General features: G+C 40.3%; 1 protein-coding gene across 1 annotated transcript in view; it reads right to left on the reverse strand.

Moving 5' to 3' along the window:
• The window catches only part of cox19 (cytochrome c oxidase assembly factor COX19), a 67606-nt gene that overhangs the window by 413 nt on the left and 48026 nt on the right, over window positions 1-19167 (reverse strand). Inside the window, exons 2-5 of the mRNA XM_079801201.1 lie at window positions 5231-5342; window positions 4085-5138; window positions 1234-1326; window positions 1-604 (exon numbers count right to left, since the gene is read on the reverse strand). The exon at window positions 1-604 is cut by the window's left edge and continues 413 nt beyond it. Of these exons, the coding sequence (XP_079657327.1) occupies window positions 5063-5138; window positions 5231-5342 (188 nt within the window). The 3' untranslated portion in view covers window positions 1-604; window positions 1234-1326; window positions 4085-5062. The remainder of the gene's footprint in view (window positions 605-1233; window positions 1327-4084; window positions 5139-5230; window positions 5343-19167) is intronic.

Here is a 19167-nt window from a genome sequence, read left to right on the forward strand (position 1 = left end):
TGTAATAAAAGGTTTAATGAATACATATTGATTTCAAAAGGTGTTCACTCTCACTATCTTCATTTGTTCAAACAAACACTGTTATACAAATGCATATATATGCAAATATACAAATGCAGATATATACATTGGACTATAGCAACATGAAGTCGATGGCAGTAAATATGTCCTTTACTAAAACTCCTGATGAGCACTGATGCTGTTTTGATGAAGGCATAAGCAGACATCAAGTACAGTTTATGAATATTGGTTCTGCATATATCGAAGAGATCATGAGGAGGAGTGGTACTGCACGTGAAGACTTTGAGAAAACTGTGACATAGCAAAGGGTGCACCTCACTGGACATATCCTACGCATGCCCAAACAACAACACCCCAAAACAGTTATGAAGTGGACACAACCAGGAAGACGCAGGAGACAGGGAAGACCAAGGAAGACATGAGACAGATGTTTCGTGAAGACCTGAAGAATGCAGGTGTTCCATGAGAAGATGTGAAGAACGTGGCCACAGATCGAATATGTTGGAGGACACATGTTGCCCAGTGTGCCCAGGACAGGACATGATGATGATGTTTTCCCTTTACATTACTGTAGGATTTCCTTCTGTAAAAAGTGTTGCATAATTAAATGTTAAATACATTTATGTAACAAGTTCACTGATAGGTGTGCATTTCCATTATTAAAAGTATATTTTTAATAGCACATGAATTTGTTTAAAAATGTTGATTATTCACTTGATCTTTTGATCACGTAAATTATTTACATGCAAACGGGACATTATCAGCAGTGCAACTGATGAAAAAATAATTGAATATCTGATTTTATGTGAGCATTTCCACTCTTGCAAACAGATGTAGGTCATGAGGTGTGAAGAGACCTCCCCAATGGCCCAATTTGTAATCATTTTAAAGAATACATTGGACCTAATATAAACTTTTCTTTCTGGGACTGCTTTCCAAGAAGGGGCGCAACTGATTTACAAAAATCATGATAAATATGTACAGGAATTGAGGCTGTAGCCAATGGCAGGAGTCGGAGTAAAAGCTGCAGGATTATGTACGAGTATTTGTACAAATATGTACGAGTATCATATGAATTTGACAGCTTGTTAAATCTTGTGAATTATTAAGACTTTGAGAGTATGTTCTTACTGATTGAGCCATGGGGTTTGTAAGAATATGTTTAAGAAACAAAAAATGCTTGATAAAGAGTTCAAACCAACACATACTTACCATTGCAAATATTTGCTGTTGCTGCTTTCGGTCTTCTCCATTACTTTTCCATGAACAAGAATGGACTGACTGAGTCCGAAAGGCCCTTTTGGTCTTTTCAGGTTAAAAAAAAAGAAAGAGAAAAAGTCATAATATATATAACACATACATTATATACAGGACAAAGTACTATTTACATCACAATATTTGGATTTTACATTAAAAGTGTTGTGGTTACTGTCTATTTACAACAAACATCACATTAAAACTACCGATACTGTGGTAAAAGCATGGTAAGTGTTGTGGTTACTGTCTATTTACAACAAACATCACATTTAAACTACCAATACTGTGGTAAAAGCATGGTAAGTGTTGTGGTTACTGTCTATTTACAACAAACATCACATTAAACTACCAGTACTGTGGTAAAAGCATGGTAAGTGTTGTGGTTACTGTCTATTTACAACAAACATCACATTAAACTACCAGTACTGTGGTAAAAGCATGGTAAGTGTTGTGGTTACTGTCTATTTACAACAAACATCACATTTAAACTACCAATACTGTGGTAAAAGCATGGTAAGTGTTGTGGTTACTGTCTCTTTACAACAAACATCACATTTAAACTATCGATACTGTGGTAAAAGCATGGTAAGTGTTGTGGTTACTGTCTATTTACAACAAACATCACATTTAGTTACTGTCTCTTTACAACAAACATCACATTTAAACTATCGATACTGTGGTAAAAGCATGGTAAGTGTTGTGGTTACTGTCTATTTACAACAAACATCACATTTAAACTACCAATACTGTGGTAAAAGCATGGTAAGTGTTGTGGTTACTGTCTATTTACAACAAACATCACATTACAACTAAGGTTACAGCTAAAAGCATGGCAAGTGTTGTTTTTATTGTGCTTCTACTACAAATGCCACGTTGGAACTACACTAGTTGTTATTATTAAATATGAATAACTGTTTAAAAGGTCTATAGCACGTCACGTGACAGTGTTTAATCGCCCTATTAGCAAGGTGTGTTGATTTAGAAAGCAAAGAAATGCGAAGCCTGAGTGGAAAAGAAAGATATAATGCAGTGACTGAACATAATCTGATCAATAACGACAGAAAATACTTTATATCCAACATTCATGGCTACTCACCAACATGTGGCACACGTGCACTGATGCCAAACATCGCGATGTATTCTGAATGAGACTTCTTCAGCGAGATTTCATACCGATAGAATACCGGCAAAGGTTTCCCATTGAAAGCAATGGAGTTCCCAGTTCGTCTATAGACTGACGCCGAGGGGTATGGCCGTACCTGTGGCGTCTTCACTACGCGGTGCGGATGGAAACGCAGATCGCTTTTGGGTCTTTTCTTCACACAAACTAATCGTTTGGCCTCGGAACAGTTGGAATACTTGACATTTTTCAATAAATTGTGCATGTTGTCTGTTATATTCTGTGTTTTATATCATATAACGCAAACACCAACACTGGACGCGAACTGCTTAGAACGATTCAGTCCGATTTGGTGAACTGGTTCGACCGGCTCACTAAAAAGAACCGGTTCAAAAGAAAGATTTGTTTGTGAACCGGACATCAATGGACCAGAGACGGAGAGATTGCTAACAAAGTGATATTGTACTGAATTGTGAGAGCGCTGTCAAGCGCAAGTTTAGTTTGTTTGTATCTGAGAGTTCTGAATCAAGACGAGTCCCAGTCACGGCGAGTCCGTCGTCCTCCTTATTCGAATGTAATCCAGTTTATTGTGGGGATTGCTGGCTAGCCTAGCCCAGATACGCTCACGCTTACTCCCCTTCTGCTTATTCTCGGGCCACGTTTGGTGCCTCCGCTGTGGGCCAGATGCTGTACTTGGGGTCGGTGATGTTGAAGGGCGACCGGTCAGTGCAGGCCGAGCTTCGGCGTGCGTGAGGTTTATCTCTAAAGATGTGGCTCTGCCGATGTTGAGCAGAAACTCATGACTGTATGCACATTTTAGAACTGATAGACGCGACGAGGACGTACAAAAACACTGACTCACAAGATAGAAAAAAAACGTTCTGTCGGGAGAGAAGCCACAGCACGAATAATAAATCACAGATCAGAAGGAACTGAAAAAAGATTTCTGTTTTCATTTGTTCATCCAAACATTGAGAAACTGCCAGCATTCACTCGTTCACAAGCCATGATCTCTCGAGGACAAACAAATATGGCGCTCGCATGGTTGTGCCAAATTCTCTGGGCGGAGGAAAGGTGAGGTAACCGTTCCGGTTATGATGTCATAACAGGAAAATTCAAGATCAGCTCGTCTGGGCTGTAATTTTCTCGAAGGCAGAGAAAGACACCCAGAACTCGGTTTACACCGATCAAAATTTCTAGCCACTTGGGGACAATATTCAGGCTAGTGGAACTCATATTAATGTTGAAAAAACTCAATAAAATGAAAATTTCATGCCATGGGACCTTTAAAGTTTTTCAGTCAAGAGCAGTGAGTGATTTTCTCTTTGTTCACTCAAATGAAAATTCTGTCATCGATTACTCACGCTCAAGTAGTTTTAAACCTGAATAAAGTTCTTTCTTCTGTTGGACATAAAATATATTTTGAAGAATGTTGGAAAACAACCAGTTGCTGGTCACCATTGTAGGACATAAAAATATGGAAGTAAATGGCTACCTTCAACTGTCTGTTCAACTGAAGAAATTAATACAGGTTTGGAACAACATTAGCGTGAGTAAATAAAGACATAATTTTAGAGATGAACTGTCCCTTTAAGGACAAGCGGCAGCATGTTCACTAGACTGCACTGCTGTCAATTTAAAGGGTTAGTTCACCCAAAAATGAAAATTGTGTCATTAATTACTTACCATCATGTCGTTCGACACCCGTAAGACCTCCGTTCATCTTTGGAACACAAATGAAGATATTTTAGCTGAAATCCGATGGCTCAGAAAGGCACATTGGCACAATGCACTTTACACTCTCAAGACCCATAAAAGATACTAAAGACGTCATTACAAAGTCCATCTCACTACAGTGGTTCTACAATAACTTTATGAAGCGACGAGAATAGTTTTTGTGCGCAAAAAAACCCATAAATAACGACTAATATAGTGATGACCGATTTCAAAACACAGCATCATGAAGCTTCGAAGCATTATGAATCAGCTAGTCGAATCATGATTCGGATCGCGTGTCAAACCGCCAAGCTGCTGAAATCACGTGACTTTGGCGATCCAAACCGCTGAAACTATTAGTTTGATAGGCTTTTAGTGCGCGCGCTCAGCGCATGAAATGTTTAACCGGCAAGGCTTTAAAACGCATGCAAATAATGAACTTCCGTGATTGTGAATAACTATAGTGTTCCGCAAGTATAACTCTACCACTAACGTGTGATGTTAATGTACATCGCGTTGATCAGTATATTGGGATGGAGGCAAATGATAGAATGTGTAGAAAAAGTGTTTGAACCGTGAATGCTATACTGAACGGTTCAGTATTATATTGAGAATTGTGGCATCCCTATTATTTACATAATTTTTTTTGTTATATGATTAAGGCTGTTCATAGCAGTTATGCAATATTTAAAGCTCCAGTAATAAGAACAAACTTCAAATTATTAAAACCCTTTTAACAGATAATTCTACAAAACCAAACCTCCAAAGTGTCAGTGTCTGACCAGTAGCATAATGATGATTTATCACATACACACCAATTTTTGTTTATACAGATGCTTGTTAATATGCACAACGCATATAGCAGATTACCAGGTGATACAGAGAGAGACATAAAATAAAACTGATCAAAACAAGAAAACATAAACATCAGCCCAAATTATATTTTGTTTAATTTTCTTCCGTTGGATCCTCCATCAAGTCCTTAAAGCCAAGTTTTTCAAGGGGTTCCTTTGCCATTAACTGTCTGTGAAGTGAATAAAACATTTATGATTAGTTCCTAATGTATTTGACCTGAATTTTCCAACTTCAGCTTAACTCATATTAGGAAAAACTCACCTGTCCATCCTGCACTCCAGATACTCCTTTGACTCTGTCCGACAGCATGAGTTGTCAAAATGGTTGTCTCTGAGGCATCGCATATACATCTCTTTGAATGATTTACATTCACCTATGTACACAAAATATAATATTTTCACAATAGTATTACTGTGAAAATATACACCGATCAGGCATAACATTATAACATGATGTTCACAACATGTAAAGTTGATCTCTTCATTTAGTTAGTTGGTGGGATATATTAGGCAGCAAGTGAACATTTTGTCCTCAAAGTTGATGTGTTAGACGCAGGAAAAATGGGCAAACGTAAGGATTTGAGCGAGTTTAACAAGTGCCAAATTGTGATGGCTAGACGACTGGGTCAGAGCATCTCCAAAACTGCAGCTCTTGTGGGGTGTTCCTGGCCTGCTCTGTCAGTATCTATCAAAAGTGGTCCAAGGAAGGTACAGTGGTGAACCAGCGACCAGGTCATGGGCGCCCAAGGCCATGTGGTCCGATCAAATAAACGAGCTACAGTAGTTCAAATTGCTCAAGAAGTTAATGCTGGTTCTGATAGAAAGGTGTCAGAATACACAGTACATTGCAGTTTGTTGTGTATGGGGCTGCATAGCCGCAGACCAGTCAGGGTGCCCATCCTGACCCCAGTCCACTGCCGAAAGCGCCAACAGTGGGCACGTGAGCATCAGAACTGGACCACGGAGCAATGGAAGAAGGTGGCCTGGTCTGATGAATCACGTTTTCTTCATGTGGATGTCCAGGTGCATTGCTTAACTGGGGAACACATGGCACCAGGATGCACTATGGGAAGGCAAGCCAGTGGAGGCAGTGTGATGCTTTGGGCAATATTTTTCTGGGGAACCTTGGGTCCTGCCATCCCTGTGGATGTTCCTTTGACAGGTACCACCTACCTAAGCATTGTTGCAGACCTTTCATGGAAACCAGGTATTCCCTGGTGGCTGTGGCATCTTTTAGCAAGTTAATGCGCCCTGTCACAAAGCGAAAATGTTTCAGGATTGGTTTGAGGAGCACAACAACAAGTTTGAGGTGTTGACTTGGCCTCCAAATTACCCAGATCTCAATCCAATCGAGCATCTGTGGGATGTGCTGAACAAACAAGTCCGATCTATGGAGGGCCCACCTTGCAACTTACAGGACTTGAAGGATATGCTGCTAACATCTTGGTACCAGATACCACAGCATAACTTCAGGGGTCTAGTGGAGTCCATGCCTCAACGGGTCAGAGCTATTTGGGTAGCAAAAGGGAGACCAAAACAATATTAGGAAGGTGGTCAGAATGTTATGCCTGATCGGTGTATGTGAATACAAAGTTTTATGCTGCGCCCCAATTTGCATACTATCCATTAGGGGTGTGCCATATCATACCGGTATACATTTTTACATGATAAAGTGTCATATCGTGATATCAATGATATAGCGACGCGATGGCGCATTTACGTTCCCTAGCGCGCACAACAACAGAGTCAGAGTATACACAAAGAGCAGCATGTCAGCCTCCGATAACGACTTCGTACCTAAAAAGGGAGCTACTTGGTTACAAGAGGTCAGCCCTCTTGACAACTGACTAAACATTGACAACTTAAAGCTGCTATTGATGTTTGCAGCGCAATATTTGACCGGAAGGGTAACATTGACAGTTATTTTTGTCAGTTACGGCTCGTTAGATCTAGCATTCTGCCTAGAAATCAACACTTGACTTGTCTTGCTTATAAAATCCATATAAAACACTTAAAGCATCATTTAAACGTTTAGCCTACTATCACCAACATAGTAAAAAGGCATTTTGGACAAGAGGCAGGCAGATCGCAACGGCGCGCACAAACGAAACGGGCAACACAATCTAAACAAATAAAAAAACATGCAGTTTGTCTTACCTTACACCTCTCAGAAAAATGAATATAAATCCGATCTTCAATTCCCACGCTATATGCACATTTAATGGAGTTCACTTCAACGAAAGCAGTTTTTACGGCCTTTCTGTATGCGATAATGCTCTCTTTCCACGAATTACGAAAGACCTCTAGTTTTGTTTTCTTCCAGCTGCGCTCCATTTTTCTGGCTGCTATTTTAAGGGCCCAAGTGTGCTCGTTGTACCATGGCGTTGGACTATTTTCTTTAATCTTCTTTAAGCGCAAGGGAGCAACTGTGTCCAAAGTACTGGAAAAGAGAGAGTCAATAGTTTCTGTTGCAACATCGAGTTCTTCTAAGCTATCTGGCATGCTGAGGAGATGATACTGATGAGGAAGATTATTTAAAAAGCAATCTTTAGTGGCGGCTCTGCTGCAGAATTTCAACGGTATCAACATTTATTCCATGTGACAATATTAGGTCGTCTAAAGTATGGTTATGGCGATGAGTGGATCCTGACGTGTTGCCTAACTCCAATAGAGTTTAGAATGTCTTTAAATGCTAATCCAAATGCGTCTTTTTCGTTGTCTACATGGATATTAAAATCACCAACAATTAGTACTTTATCTACAGCCAGAACTAACTCTGATAGAAAATCAGCAAATTCTTTGATAAAGTCTGTATTGTGCCCTGGTGGCCTGTATACAGTAGCTAACACAAATGTTAGATGGGATTTATCATTTACACTACATAATGTTACATAAAACACCAATACTTGACTTCTGAGTAATACTAAAGATATTATTATAAATTACAGCAACCCCTCCCCCTTTACCTTTCAGACGCGGTTCGTGTTTATAACAGTAATCTTGGGGAGTGGACTCATTTAAAGTAATGTAGTCGTCAGGTTTTAGCCAGGTTTCTGTCAAACACAGCACATCTAGATTATTATCTGTAATGATATCATTAACAATAAGCGCTTTTGGGGAAAGGGATCGAATATTCAGCAACCCGAGCTTTATCAATTGTTCATCTGTATTATATCTGTTGTTTATTTGTTAGACATAGGCATGTGCCGGTATCAAATTTTCATGTTGCGATTAATTGCTGAAGCTTTTATCACGGTATACGGTATTATCACGATATTGAAATAAGTTGCAAAAAAAGTGTTGTCATACTATAACAGGTTAAATCACTTTCTTATAACAAAAGAACCAAACATTTAAATACAATAAAGCAATACACAAAAATGTATAAAGTAAACAAATATTTAAAACAGATTAAAGTGCAAAAGAATTATAAAGAACAATAGGTATGCTGAAATGTACATTTAACTAAGATTAATTCATTCTTTAGAAGTATTTTTCATTGTCAGTTTGTTAATGAAGGAACTAATGTTAAATACTGGAGCCTTGTAAAGTGTGTGATTGAACAACAGTCAGAACATATTCAAGGGCATGTAATTTAGTCCAGATTAAAATATAAAATGCAAGTTTGAAAATGAATAGCCTTAAGTCTTTAAGTATTATGTATTATGTATTAGGTTATGTGATTACTGGAGAAACGGCTGCATTTCTGCTGTTCCGTCAGCGCCCTCTGCTGTCGAAGAATGAATGTGCACTTCAGCGTGTCTCCTCATTCCGCCATGTGCTCGGCTCATGCACGGTCTATTTACATCAGTGCGCGTTCCTCTTTGACGTGTTTTTCATTTTAAACGGTTGATGGGTAAAGTATTCTTAAAATTAATTCTAAAAATATGAATAATTCGTAATAAATAATTATTCACAGTATTTTGAAGTGCCCACGATAACAATATTGTGCATGTTCATTATTGCGGTATATTGTATTACCGTTTACCGGCACATGTCTAGTTAGACATCAATTAAATTTTTACAGTTGAATGGTTTTGATGTTTTTTTTTGTATTTGCTAATTCGGGGAACAGACACAGTCTCTATGTGATAATATCTAGGTGAAAGAGTCTGGTGACGTGAGACAGCTAGCAGACGTTCGGTTTAGCCAGTTTGTCTGCTTCCTGACCTGGGCCCAAGTGAGTCAAGGTTTAGCTCTAAGACTATGTACCAAATTACTAGAGAGAAGAGCGGCACCACCCCAAGAGGGATGGATGCTATCTGTCGAGTTATCTGGGAATTTTTGCATCAGTACTTGCTTCTAACTCGACAAAAGCATCAGTCAACCACAAGGGACAAAGGGAAACTCCAAATCACTTTTCAGCTCTTGTATTTAGTAATTTTGTCAGGTCAGACAGTAATTTTACAGTTTGGCTCAATGATTCGATAAGGTTGATAACCTTAAAAAGAAAACAACACACAAAGAAAAGAATACATAAATACTCAAGATTACATTTTTAAATGTGAACAAACAATGTAAATAAAGACTTTTCCAAATACAACTGTCTCTCAATTTGCTCATTTATATATTTAAGCTTACTTTCCTTTCTTAATAAACATAATATTACCATTTTTCCCATGAACTATTTAAGTACCAGTGGTATATGTCACTATTTCAGTTCTTCTGAATACACAAAGCTGCATTTTTTTATAAACACACGAAACTATGCATCATGCACTTAAACACAGCATGATATAATAACCAATCTTCTCTATATTGTCCATTATAATAATCAAATAAAACAGATTTAAGCCATAATCAGTCTTCCATATAATTAAAGAGAGATATTATCATACCATCAGTGTCCCTGAGATGACCAATTTCTGATGCGTTTCCCATCTTGTGTTTTACTCACTGCAGTCTTTTAAACTTTCTGCATACATCCATTTTCATGCAGAAGTTACTTGCATCTTTAATTCGCGCCGTTAACTCACTGTGGCGATCGCGTCTCTTCAGCTTTTCTCTGCACTCTAACTCTGCGTGCATTAGGGATGCGCGGTATACTGGAAAAATACCGGTATATATTTTATTTCAAACGGTACGATATCATGATTTTGCTCATTTCGGTATATGCTGCTGTTCCGAAGTACACCGCTAGGTGGCAGCGCGCTACCCAAACTGACGTGAAACCGGCAAATGTGGCAACAGAACAAGATGAATACAGCAGTTGAATCTCACTCAACACGCACAAAACTCATTAAAAAAAGAGGAGTAGACGTGAAACTTGGAATTACTTTGCTTATAAAACTGCTGAAGAACCATCAAACCTTGCCAAGCATCGGTCACTTAATTCCTGACTTGTAAGACATTATGAGATCGACAGGTGAGTGCATAATTCTAACGATCTAATTTAGACATTTTTCTTTTAACACTGATTAACGCACATACATAAGATCGTATCGTTTAAATATAATGAAATCTCCAGCGTTCGTTTCAACCAGTGACGTTACTTTAGACCTAATATTTGCACGCATACTATTGCACTATTTACATCCGCGAAAGACATACCCAACTCTGTTTATGTGACTACTCACTAAAGATTGACATTTTTGACATAATTTTGTGTGTATTTGACTGAGGAAAAACAATTTAATTTGGAATGCGCGAGCTCTTTAGGCCTGAGCTCTTTAGGCCTGTGTCTGTGTGCGTGTGTGTGTGTGTGTGTGTGTGTTTGTTGTTGGCATGAGCGCAAAGAAAGCTCTCTCTCAAAGAGCTCTCATCCCATATGTATTACGAAATGCTATAAAATCGCTTGCATGTTCAAATTGGCGAGGTTTAAAAAGACGTGGGCAGTGATTTCCGTCAGCTGTCCCGCAACGGAAGCGAAAGTGTTGAATCTGAGCGTGCAGACTGCTTTTATAGTCCATGCATGATGTCTTTTGAAGCCAGAAGCAATTTGCTCATTTTGAGAGAATGGAGACGCGCAGTAATGCTGAAATTACTTACAAAAAAGTTTCCAAATGACTGATTAATGTGATAATCTTTGTTGATTAATTTAATAATAAACATTTGCGGTAATTTCCCGCTTCATAAACCCAAAACTTGCGAGAGTGAGTAAAATTATGCGCAATACCCGCATCAAAATTCAGACCCTGTATGGTATCGATTTAATATCGGTACTTCGGTATTAGATTGTGGTACCGTACCGAAGCCAAAATTGTGGTATCGAGCCATCCCTAGCGTGCATGTATCTGCCATGTGAGTTTCACTTTCTTCCGCCTTCACTCGGCATTCTCCGCCGCTCTTCGTCACTTTCCGCTTCTCCGTCACTTTTCCGCTTTTTATCAGCTTCACACTATCCTTCTTCAACAGGTCAGGTCTGCCCCAAAAGCTTTTCCAATCGTCTATGAACCCCATGTTATTTTGCAGACAAAAGTCTATTCCTGGGACAAAAGTCTATTCCTGGGTCCCAGGAGGTTAAAAGGACATTTAAAAGTGTAAAATATTAAAGGGTTAGTTCACCCAAAAATGAAAATTCTTAATTAATTACTTAACCTCATGTCGTTCGACACCCGTAAGACCTCCGTTGATCTTCGGAACACAAATGAAGATATTTTAGTTGAAATCTGATGGCTCTGAAAGGCCTCCATTGGCACAATGCACGGTTCACTCTCAAGACCCCTAAAAGGTACTAAAGACGTCGTTACAAAGGCCATCTCACTACAGTGGTTCTACAATAACTTTATGAATCGGCGAGAATAGTTTTTGTGTGCAAAAAAACCCTAAATAACGACTTATATAGTGATGACGATTTCAAAACACAGAATCATGAAGCTTCGAAGCGTTATGAATCAGTGAGTCGAATCAGCAGTTTGGATCGCCAAATTGGCGGTTTGACACGCGATCCGAATCATGATTCGACTCACTGATTCATAACGCAGAAACGAGTGATTTCTATTTTTTGTCAGGAAATGTTTTTTCATTTAGCCTCATCTGAGGCTTTTTTGGCCAGAGGCTAGAGACTACAGCCAGTAGTAGGAGCTAGATCCGCATGTTTTCAACCCACCCATAGGGGGCGGGATCTCACTCACAGAATGTAAAATGTGTACGGCCGCTCGGGCATTAATAACGGAGCAGTGCGGATCAAAGCAAGTATTTTCATGAATTCCCATGAAAGGCATGACTCTCGTTCGGCTCATGCTGTATTAGTCAGACACATTCAGTTTTTAATTGTGGTGTCTGTTCTCTAACCAAACTAAATGATTTTATTACAATAAAATGAAAACGACGGTGGGGGCAAGTGATGTAACCGGTAGGCGTGGCTTGGGAGTGGCCTCGAGGGGGCAGCGAAGCAAGTGCGTTCTGGGAGTTGTTGTCTTTCATCAACATGAGCCAAAAATAAATTTTCTGGCTTTTCTCATGGCTAGAAGGTACAAACTTCTAAAATAATTTCACATTTCTACTACATAAATTACCCAATTTAAATACATATTCATCTTTTCAGCGGTGAAGCATCCCTTTAAGTTTCTACTTTTATTTGTGTATACTCTTAATAAAAACTAAATGTTGTGCTTTTTGCAAAATAAAGAAAACAAACATGATGTGGGATTCAGATCCGCTTTGTAAATGAAGTCCAATCTGATATTTGGTGAATACTAGGGCTGTACCAGAATATTAGTTCGGTCGGTTGGTATTCGATTTTCAATTTTGGAATTCGAATATTTGTTTTATTTTGTTTTGTTTTTTCACACACCTGGCCTCCCCATCAAAATGGTTCTCATTCGGGCTTGAATGTTTACACTATAAAATCTGTCGAAATACAATACTTTCTTTTATTTTTATTTTCCTTGCATTTTGGTTTAAGCTGCGTTAGTTTGACATTGTGGAAAATAGAATAATAGAATCAAAATGTTTTAGCCTTTTTACCCGTTAGGGATGTGACAGTGGGAAAATGTTCCCTTACTGTAACACATGGGTGTCACTAGGCCCTTTTTAGGGGGGCTTCAGCCCCCCCTAAACTTCTGTCCAGCCCCCCTAAAAAAAATGTGTGATTAACCTTTCAAACATATGAAACTGGCGGGAGGCTGCGGCTTCGTCCCGTCTTTTAATCTGCATTAATCAGCGTGTTCTTCAAGCCGCAGTGGAGTCGAACAGAGCACACATCAGAAACAAGTGTGTGCGTTAATCTGAGCCTCATTGGTCTGTCACCGCTTGTCAATGTCAAAATATTTGAGAAAACCAATCAAAATCAGAGTGGGTGGGCTTTATGTTCACAGAAGCTGCTGAGGCTGAGCACGAATTTTAGCCAGGTCAAGTGCGTAGCTAAACTAAACATTTCATATTTGACAGCTGCTTCTGTAAGTCAGAAATGTTAAACAAAGAACAAAAATATTCAGGCAAATTAATAAACTTTTGTCTAATTTCGCAATTTTTATTTGAAATAGGCCTATGTAATGTAATTTATAATATAATTAATTAACAAGAAATATTAACAAAGCTGTTTTCTTCAGATTAGGCATAAGATTAATAGTAATGAATGTGTGCATATTTTAAATTAATAATTCCATGTGTAGCCTTCAGTAAATAAAAAAGCTCAACTTTTTTCAGCCTGTATTGGGCATAAGATTAGTAATGAATGTGTGCATATTGTGAATTAATTTAATACATTTAGTTACCTAGCTTTCCTGTTAGCCTTCAGTAAATTATCATGATGATTCATCTACAAAAATGATTCATAAAACATAAATATCAGTAAAACATGCGTTTAATTTGACTGACAAAAATGGAAAAACTTTATCAGTCTTTTCTTCCCACTGACATGGTTTTCAAGCTATTGTTATCTATTTTTTTGGCGTTCAGAACATCTTAAAATGCACATATGTAGATCATAGAAATCAACATTTTCTCAAGGGGCCATGCCCCCCAAACCCCCCTAACTACCTCACATTTGGGATCTCCGTGATTATAGACCTGCCTACATTGTATGATTAAGGGATGTACAATATGGTCAAGCAGAATAAGGCATTAATATTTGCTTTATAAGTACAAGTAATAATAAACAGCCAATATCCTAATATGCATACTAATAAGCTCTAGTTAATAGTGAGAATTGAACCCTAAACTAAAGTGTTACCATTTTTTTTTAAATGAAAATCCTAGAATCGCCCCTGCCATAACATTACAGTGCTTGTGCACTGTGCTATATATAGGAGCTTGTTACTGGGACGTAACAGACTGGTGTGTTTTGTATCCCTAGTGCAGTGTCCATTCTCAGAGCATATAAGCCCTGCCCAAGTGAGGCGCCCCGCTGAGAATCTCGAGATGCCTGCCTTTATTATGTTTTTTGTTCTAGTCCCCTCCCCATTAGAAGGAGTGATGAGATACCTAGCAGACTATCATCACTCAGTGGCTGGCTGTCTAAGTGGTGTCCGCAAAATAACATGGGGTTCATAGACAATTGGAAAAGCTTTTGAGGCAGACCCGACCTGTTGAAAAAGGATGGCATCCATCCTTCCTGGGGTGGTGCCCTCTTCTCTCTAGTAATTTGGCACATAGTTTTAGAGCTAAACCTTGACTAACTGGGGCCCAGGTCAGGAAGCAGACAAACTGGCTAAACCCACCGTCTACTAGCGGTCTCACGTCACAGAAGTCAGATAAATCTAGGGCCTTATAAAATCGGTTTTATTTTTTCCCAAATTCAGCTATTTCCGTTTTAATTTTTGTAATTCCGTTTTTTTTCCGTTTTAATTTTTGCTAATTCCTTTTTTCCTTTTTAATTTTTGGGAATTCCTTTACTGTTATTTTAGTCCTAAAAATAGTGTGCTTTTAAATGTTAATATAATAGAACATAAAATAGGGATGACCTTAAATTTATTTAGGTAACAAACATCACATTTACTAAGTACTTTTCAGGACAAATACTGCATGATGCAACATAACACTGCACTCTAAGTACTTCAAGTCACAAAATATTATAATAAAAATGAATTAATCGCATTTTTTCTGTAATTAAAAAACATTGGAGTTTTTAATATTTTGATATTGTATTAATTTCAGTTCCCTTTCGAGAGTACTCTCGTATTGCGTTTGCTAAACGCTATGGGGAATTCCTTTCCACGAGATATTGAAGCAAATTTTTATCCTAAAAATACCATATAACATGCAGTGCAGCTGCACAGCTCTCAGAAGGAAGCTGCTGCGTGCTGATTGGCTGTGCCGCTGCAACTGCAGCAACCTATGGCGAGACCGCTGGGTGGGACGGACCAATCAGGTCCTTCTATATTCCCGCCACAAGGGGCAGCAGAATTTGCATAGCCAAGGGTATATAAGACCCTGTCTCGCAAGGTTAGTCAGATTAATTCTTCTTCAGCGACTCACCTCGCTGAGCTCTTTCACTTGCTGCATCCGAAAGCGGGTGGTCGGATACCGTCTCGGAGCACGCCACTTCGACGCGGACTGCCAGCGGCGGCAGAACCTCAGTGGACGCTGAGCTTATGCGCCTGCTCACGAAGGCCGTGGACGACCTCGGCATTGACTGGTCTCAACCCGAGGAGCCCACGAGAAGCAGTCTGGACGAGTGGTTTTTTGAGAACCGTCGCCAACCGACCGCTCAAAAGCCCGCTCCCTTCTTCCCAGAAGTCCACGAGGAACTAGCTAAATCGTGGAAGGCGCCATTTTCGTCTCGCGCCAAATCCTCTTTTTCTCCAGCGCTCTCGGTGGTCGATGGCGCTCAGAAAAAAGGATACCAAGCTCTTCCTCCCTTCGAGGAAGCCGTCGCTACACACCTTTGCCCGCCCTCCGCCAGAGGATGGCAGTCAAAAGCTGTGCACCCTTCCAAGGCCTGCCGCACCACTTCCACTGACTTGGCCCTGCGCGCTACCAAGGCCAACGCTCAGGCGATCAGCAGATGTATGGCCAACTTGACGGTGTTGGAGCGGCATTTGTGGCTCAACATAACTGAAATGAAAGACTCGACAAGAACGCTTTCCTGGACCCGCCCATGTCGCCTTCAGGACTATTCGGTCCCCGGGCCCTTAAAACAGCAGCCAGAAAAATCGAGCGCAGCTGGAAGAAAACAAAACTGGAGGTTTTTGCATTTCATGGAAAGAAAACATGATCGCATACAGAAAGGCCATAAAAACTGCTAGATCTAGAGCCTGTACCATGATGGTAGTTTAACAAACTCAGGGTTACAGGATTAGTTTTGAGTTGACAAAACCAAACCAACCTATTCAGGCTTTGTTGGTCCCATGATGCTGATCATCAGCTTTCTCTGTCAACTCAGGCTTTGATCCTGAGTTTAGGAGTTTAGCTGTGACATCAGTAGTGAACAGCCAATCACAGGCTGTGGATCAGTGAAACTGAGATTCATTTCTCTCTTCTGCAGAATATTACATGATTGAAAAATATTAAGAATTTAAACAAATAGACAGGAAGAAAAGAGCTGTCTATGAAAGAGGATAACAAAGAAATATCTTATACGTCAATGCAAGTAAAAGTTATGAAGTTAGTTTAGTTGATATATAGAGAGAATTGAACATTTAAGATCACATGTAGTCATTTTTATAGCTTTATTTATTGATTTTAAAGCTTATTTGTATGACCTTTATATAGGCTATTAATATTAATTTTAACTAAGTGCCTATTAATGATTGATTAACTAAAATATATAAGGGTATAATTACATAAATGATATCTAAATCATTCAAAAGTATTATTATTATAAATAAGCATTGTTAAAAGCCAGATGCGTTAGTCTTTAAAAAACATTTGCTATAGTGACCTTTAATTTGGATAGAAACAGAGGGAGTGACTTTATTGCATCAGAGGCGTGTCACTTTGCTCACAGCTGATTGGTCCAATTTCAGTTTGAGATGTCTTATCCAGAACATAACCTGCCCTGGAGCAGGTTAGCCGTGGAGAGTAAGTTACTATGGAGATGAACACGGCTAAAAGCCAAACCACTTTAATGGTACCTAAAACCCAGGATTGGCACAAACTAAGCTTAAACATATCTGGCTAGCCAGCTAAACCGGCTTCATGGTATAGGCCCCTGCTTATTTCTCGACTCTCTTAGAAGAAAACAAACACAACCGTAGGTATTTATTCAATACAGTGGCTAAATTAACCAATAATAAAGCTTCTGATGTTTGTGAACAGCACAGCAGTAATTGACTTTATGAACTTCTTTACATGTAAGATTGATAATATTAGGAAAAAAATTATAACCATGCAGCCGTCTACTACAGTATCACATCAGACAGAGCATTTTAGTGTCACTGAGGAAAAATTACACTCATTCACTGCTATAGGAGAAGAAGAATTGGCTAAACTTGTTAAATCATCAAAATCAATAACATGTATGCTCGACCCTATACCGACTAAGCTACTGAAAGAGATGCTCCCAGAGGTCATAGATCCTCTTCTTAATATCATTCATTCATTCATCCTTGACATTAGGATATGAACCGAAAACTTTCAAGTTGGCTATTATTAAACCACTTATTAAAAAAACGCAACTTGATCCTACAGAATTAGTCAATTACAGGCAAATCAATCTACCCTTTCTGTCAAAAATACTAGAAAATGTATTGTGTCCTCACAATTATGCTCCTTTTTAGAAAGAAATGATATCTGTGAGGATTTCCAGTCAGGATTTAGACTGTATCATAGTACTGAGACTGCTCTCATTAGAGTTACAAATGATTTACTATCATCCGATTGTGGCTGTATATCTCTATTAGTGTTACTCGATCTTAGCGCTGCATTCGATACTATCGACCACAACATTCTTTTGAATAGACTTGAAAATTATGTTGGTATTAGTGGAATTGCATTGGCATGGTTTAAATCATACTTATCTGACCGTTATCAGTTTGTAGCGGTAAATGAAGAGATTTCACACCTACCACTGGGAGATATCATTAGGAAGCATGACGTAAGTTCTCTTACGAGAGGTTCTCTCGTATTGCGTAAGTTCCTTACGCTACGGGAAAGTATTCTTTCTTCGAGATTTCTGAAAAACCCAAAATTATCCTTAATTTTGTAACATTGTCAACGCAGTGCGGCAGCCTGGCAGACCATAGCAGGCTATACCAGCGTGCTATTGGCTGCTCTGCTGGCAACTGCAGCAGCCTATCGGTGAGCCCGCGTGACGTGGCAACCAATGAGGGCGCTTCGCGCCCACCTGGCTTCATTTGCCTACAGGTGGGGCGTGGCCACGTGTATATAAGCAGGGCTCACGGGCTGCATATTCGATTTTCTTTTCTTCAGCGAAGCCCTTCGCATCGCTGGATCTGGAACCCGCCGCCGTGATCGTGCAGACGAGCAAGCAGAGGACAGCGCCTGAAGAAGCCGGCAGCATCGCGCCACCTTCAGCCATCCGTGCCTGCTCTGCTATCCGGCAGCCTATATCCTTTCTTGCTCAAGTGTTGTCGCCGCTGTGTCACACTTTTCACAAAAAGAGCAGAGCGTTTTTCTAAAAATGTCTCGTTCCACCTGCGGCTCGTGTCACGCGCAGCTCAGTTCCGGGGACCGCCATGTGATCTGCGCTCTCTGCCTGGGCCGTGATCACGCCGCCGCCGCACTTCTCGCCGGCGGATGCCTGGAGTGCGAGGAACTGACGATGTCGACCCTGCGGGCTCGACTCGATCAGTTCGAGGACAACATCCCTTCAGTCTCTGCTAAGCCGCGCAGAAAAAAGCGCCGCTCGCAGCGGACTCCGGAGTTTGCTGAGAGAAGCTCGCCGGAACTCCTCCCGCCCGCTTCACTCTCGCCTTCCCCGCCCCCACCCCAGGCCGCCATTTCTGTTGCCGCCTCTGGGGATGAGGCGGATGCGGCCGCGGAACGCGCCGACAGCTGCTCCATCATGGCTTCCGACAGCGAGGAATGGTCTTCCGCGACCTCTTCAGTCCGAGCCTCCGGACGCTCTCGAGCGGGTGAGGACGCCGAACTGTTGCGCCTTCTCACCCGGGCTGTCGAGCAGCTAGGCCTCGAATGGGCCCCGCCCAAGGTGGCAGCGCCGAATCGGCTCGACGGATGCTTCCTGAACAGTCGCCGCCGTGCGCCCGCCGCCAGGACTGCACCTTTTCTGCCAGAGCTTCACGAGGAGCTTGCGAAGTCCTGGAATGCGCCATTCTCCGCGAGGGTCTCGTCTCAGGCTTCTTCGACGCTCTCACAAGTTGACGGCGCGGCTGAGAAAGGCTACAACGCTATCCC

The sequence above is a fragment of the Gobio gobio genome (genome assembly GCF_949357685.1).
Source record: "Gobio gobio genome assembly, chromosome: 20".
NCBI lineage: Eukaryota > Metazoa > Chordata > Actinopteri > Cypriniformes > Gobionidae > Gobio > Gobio gobio.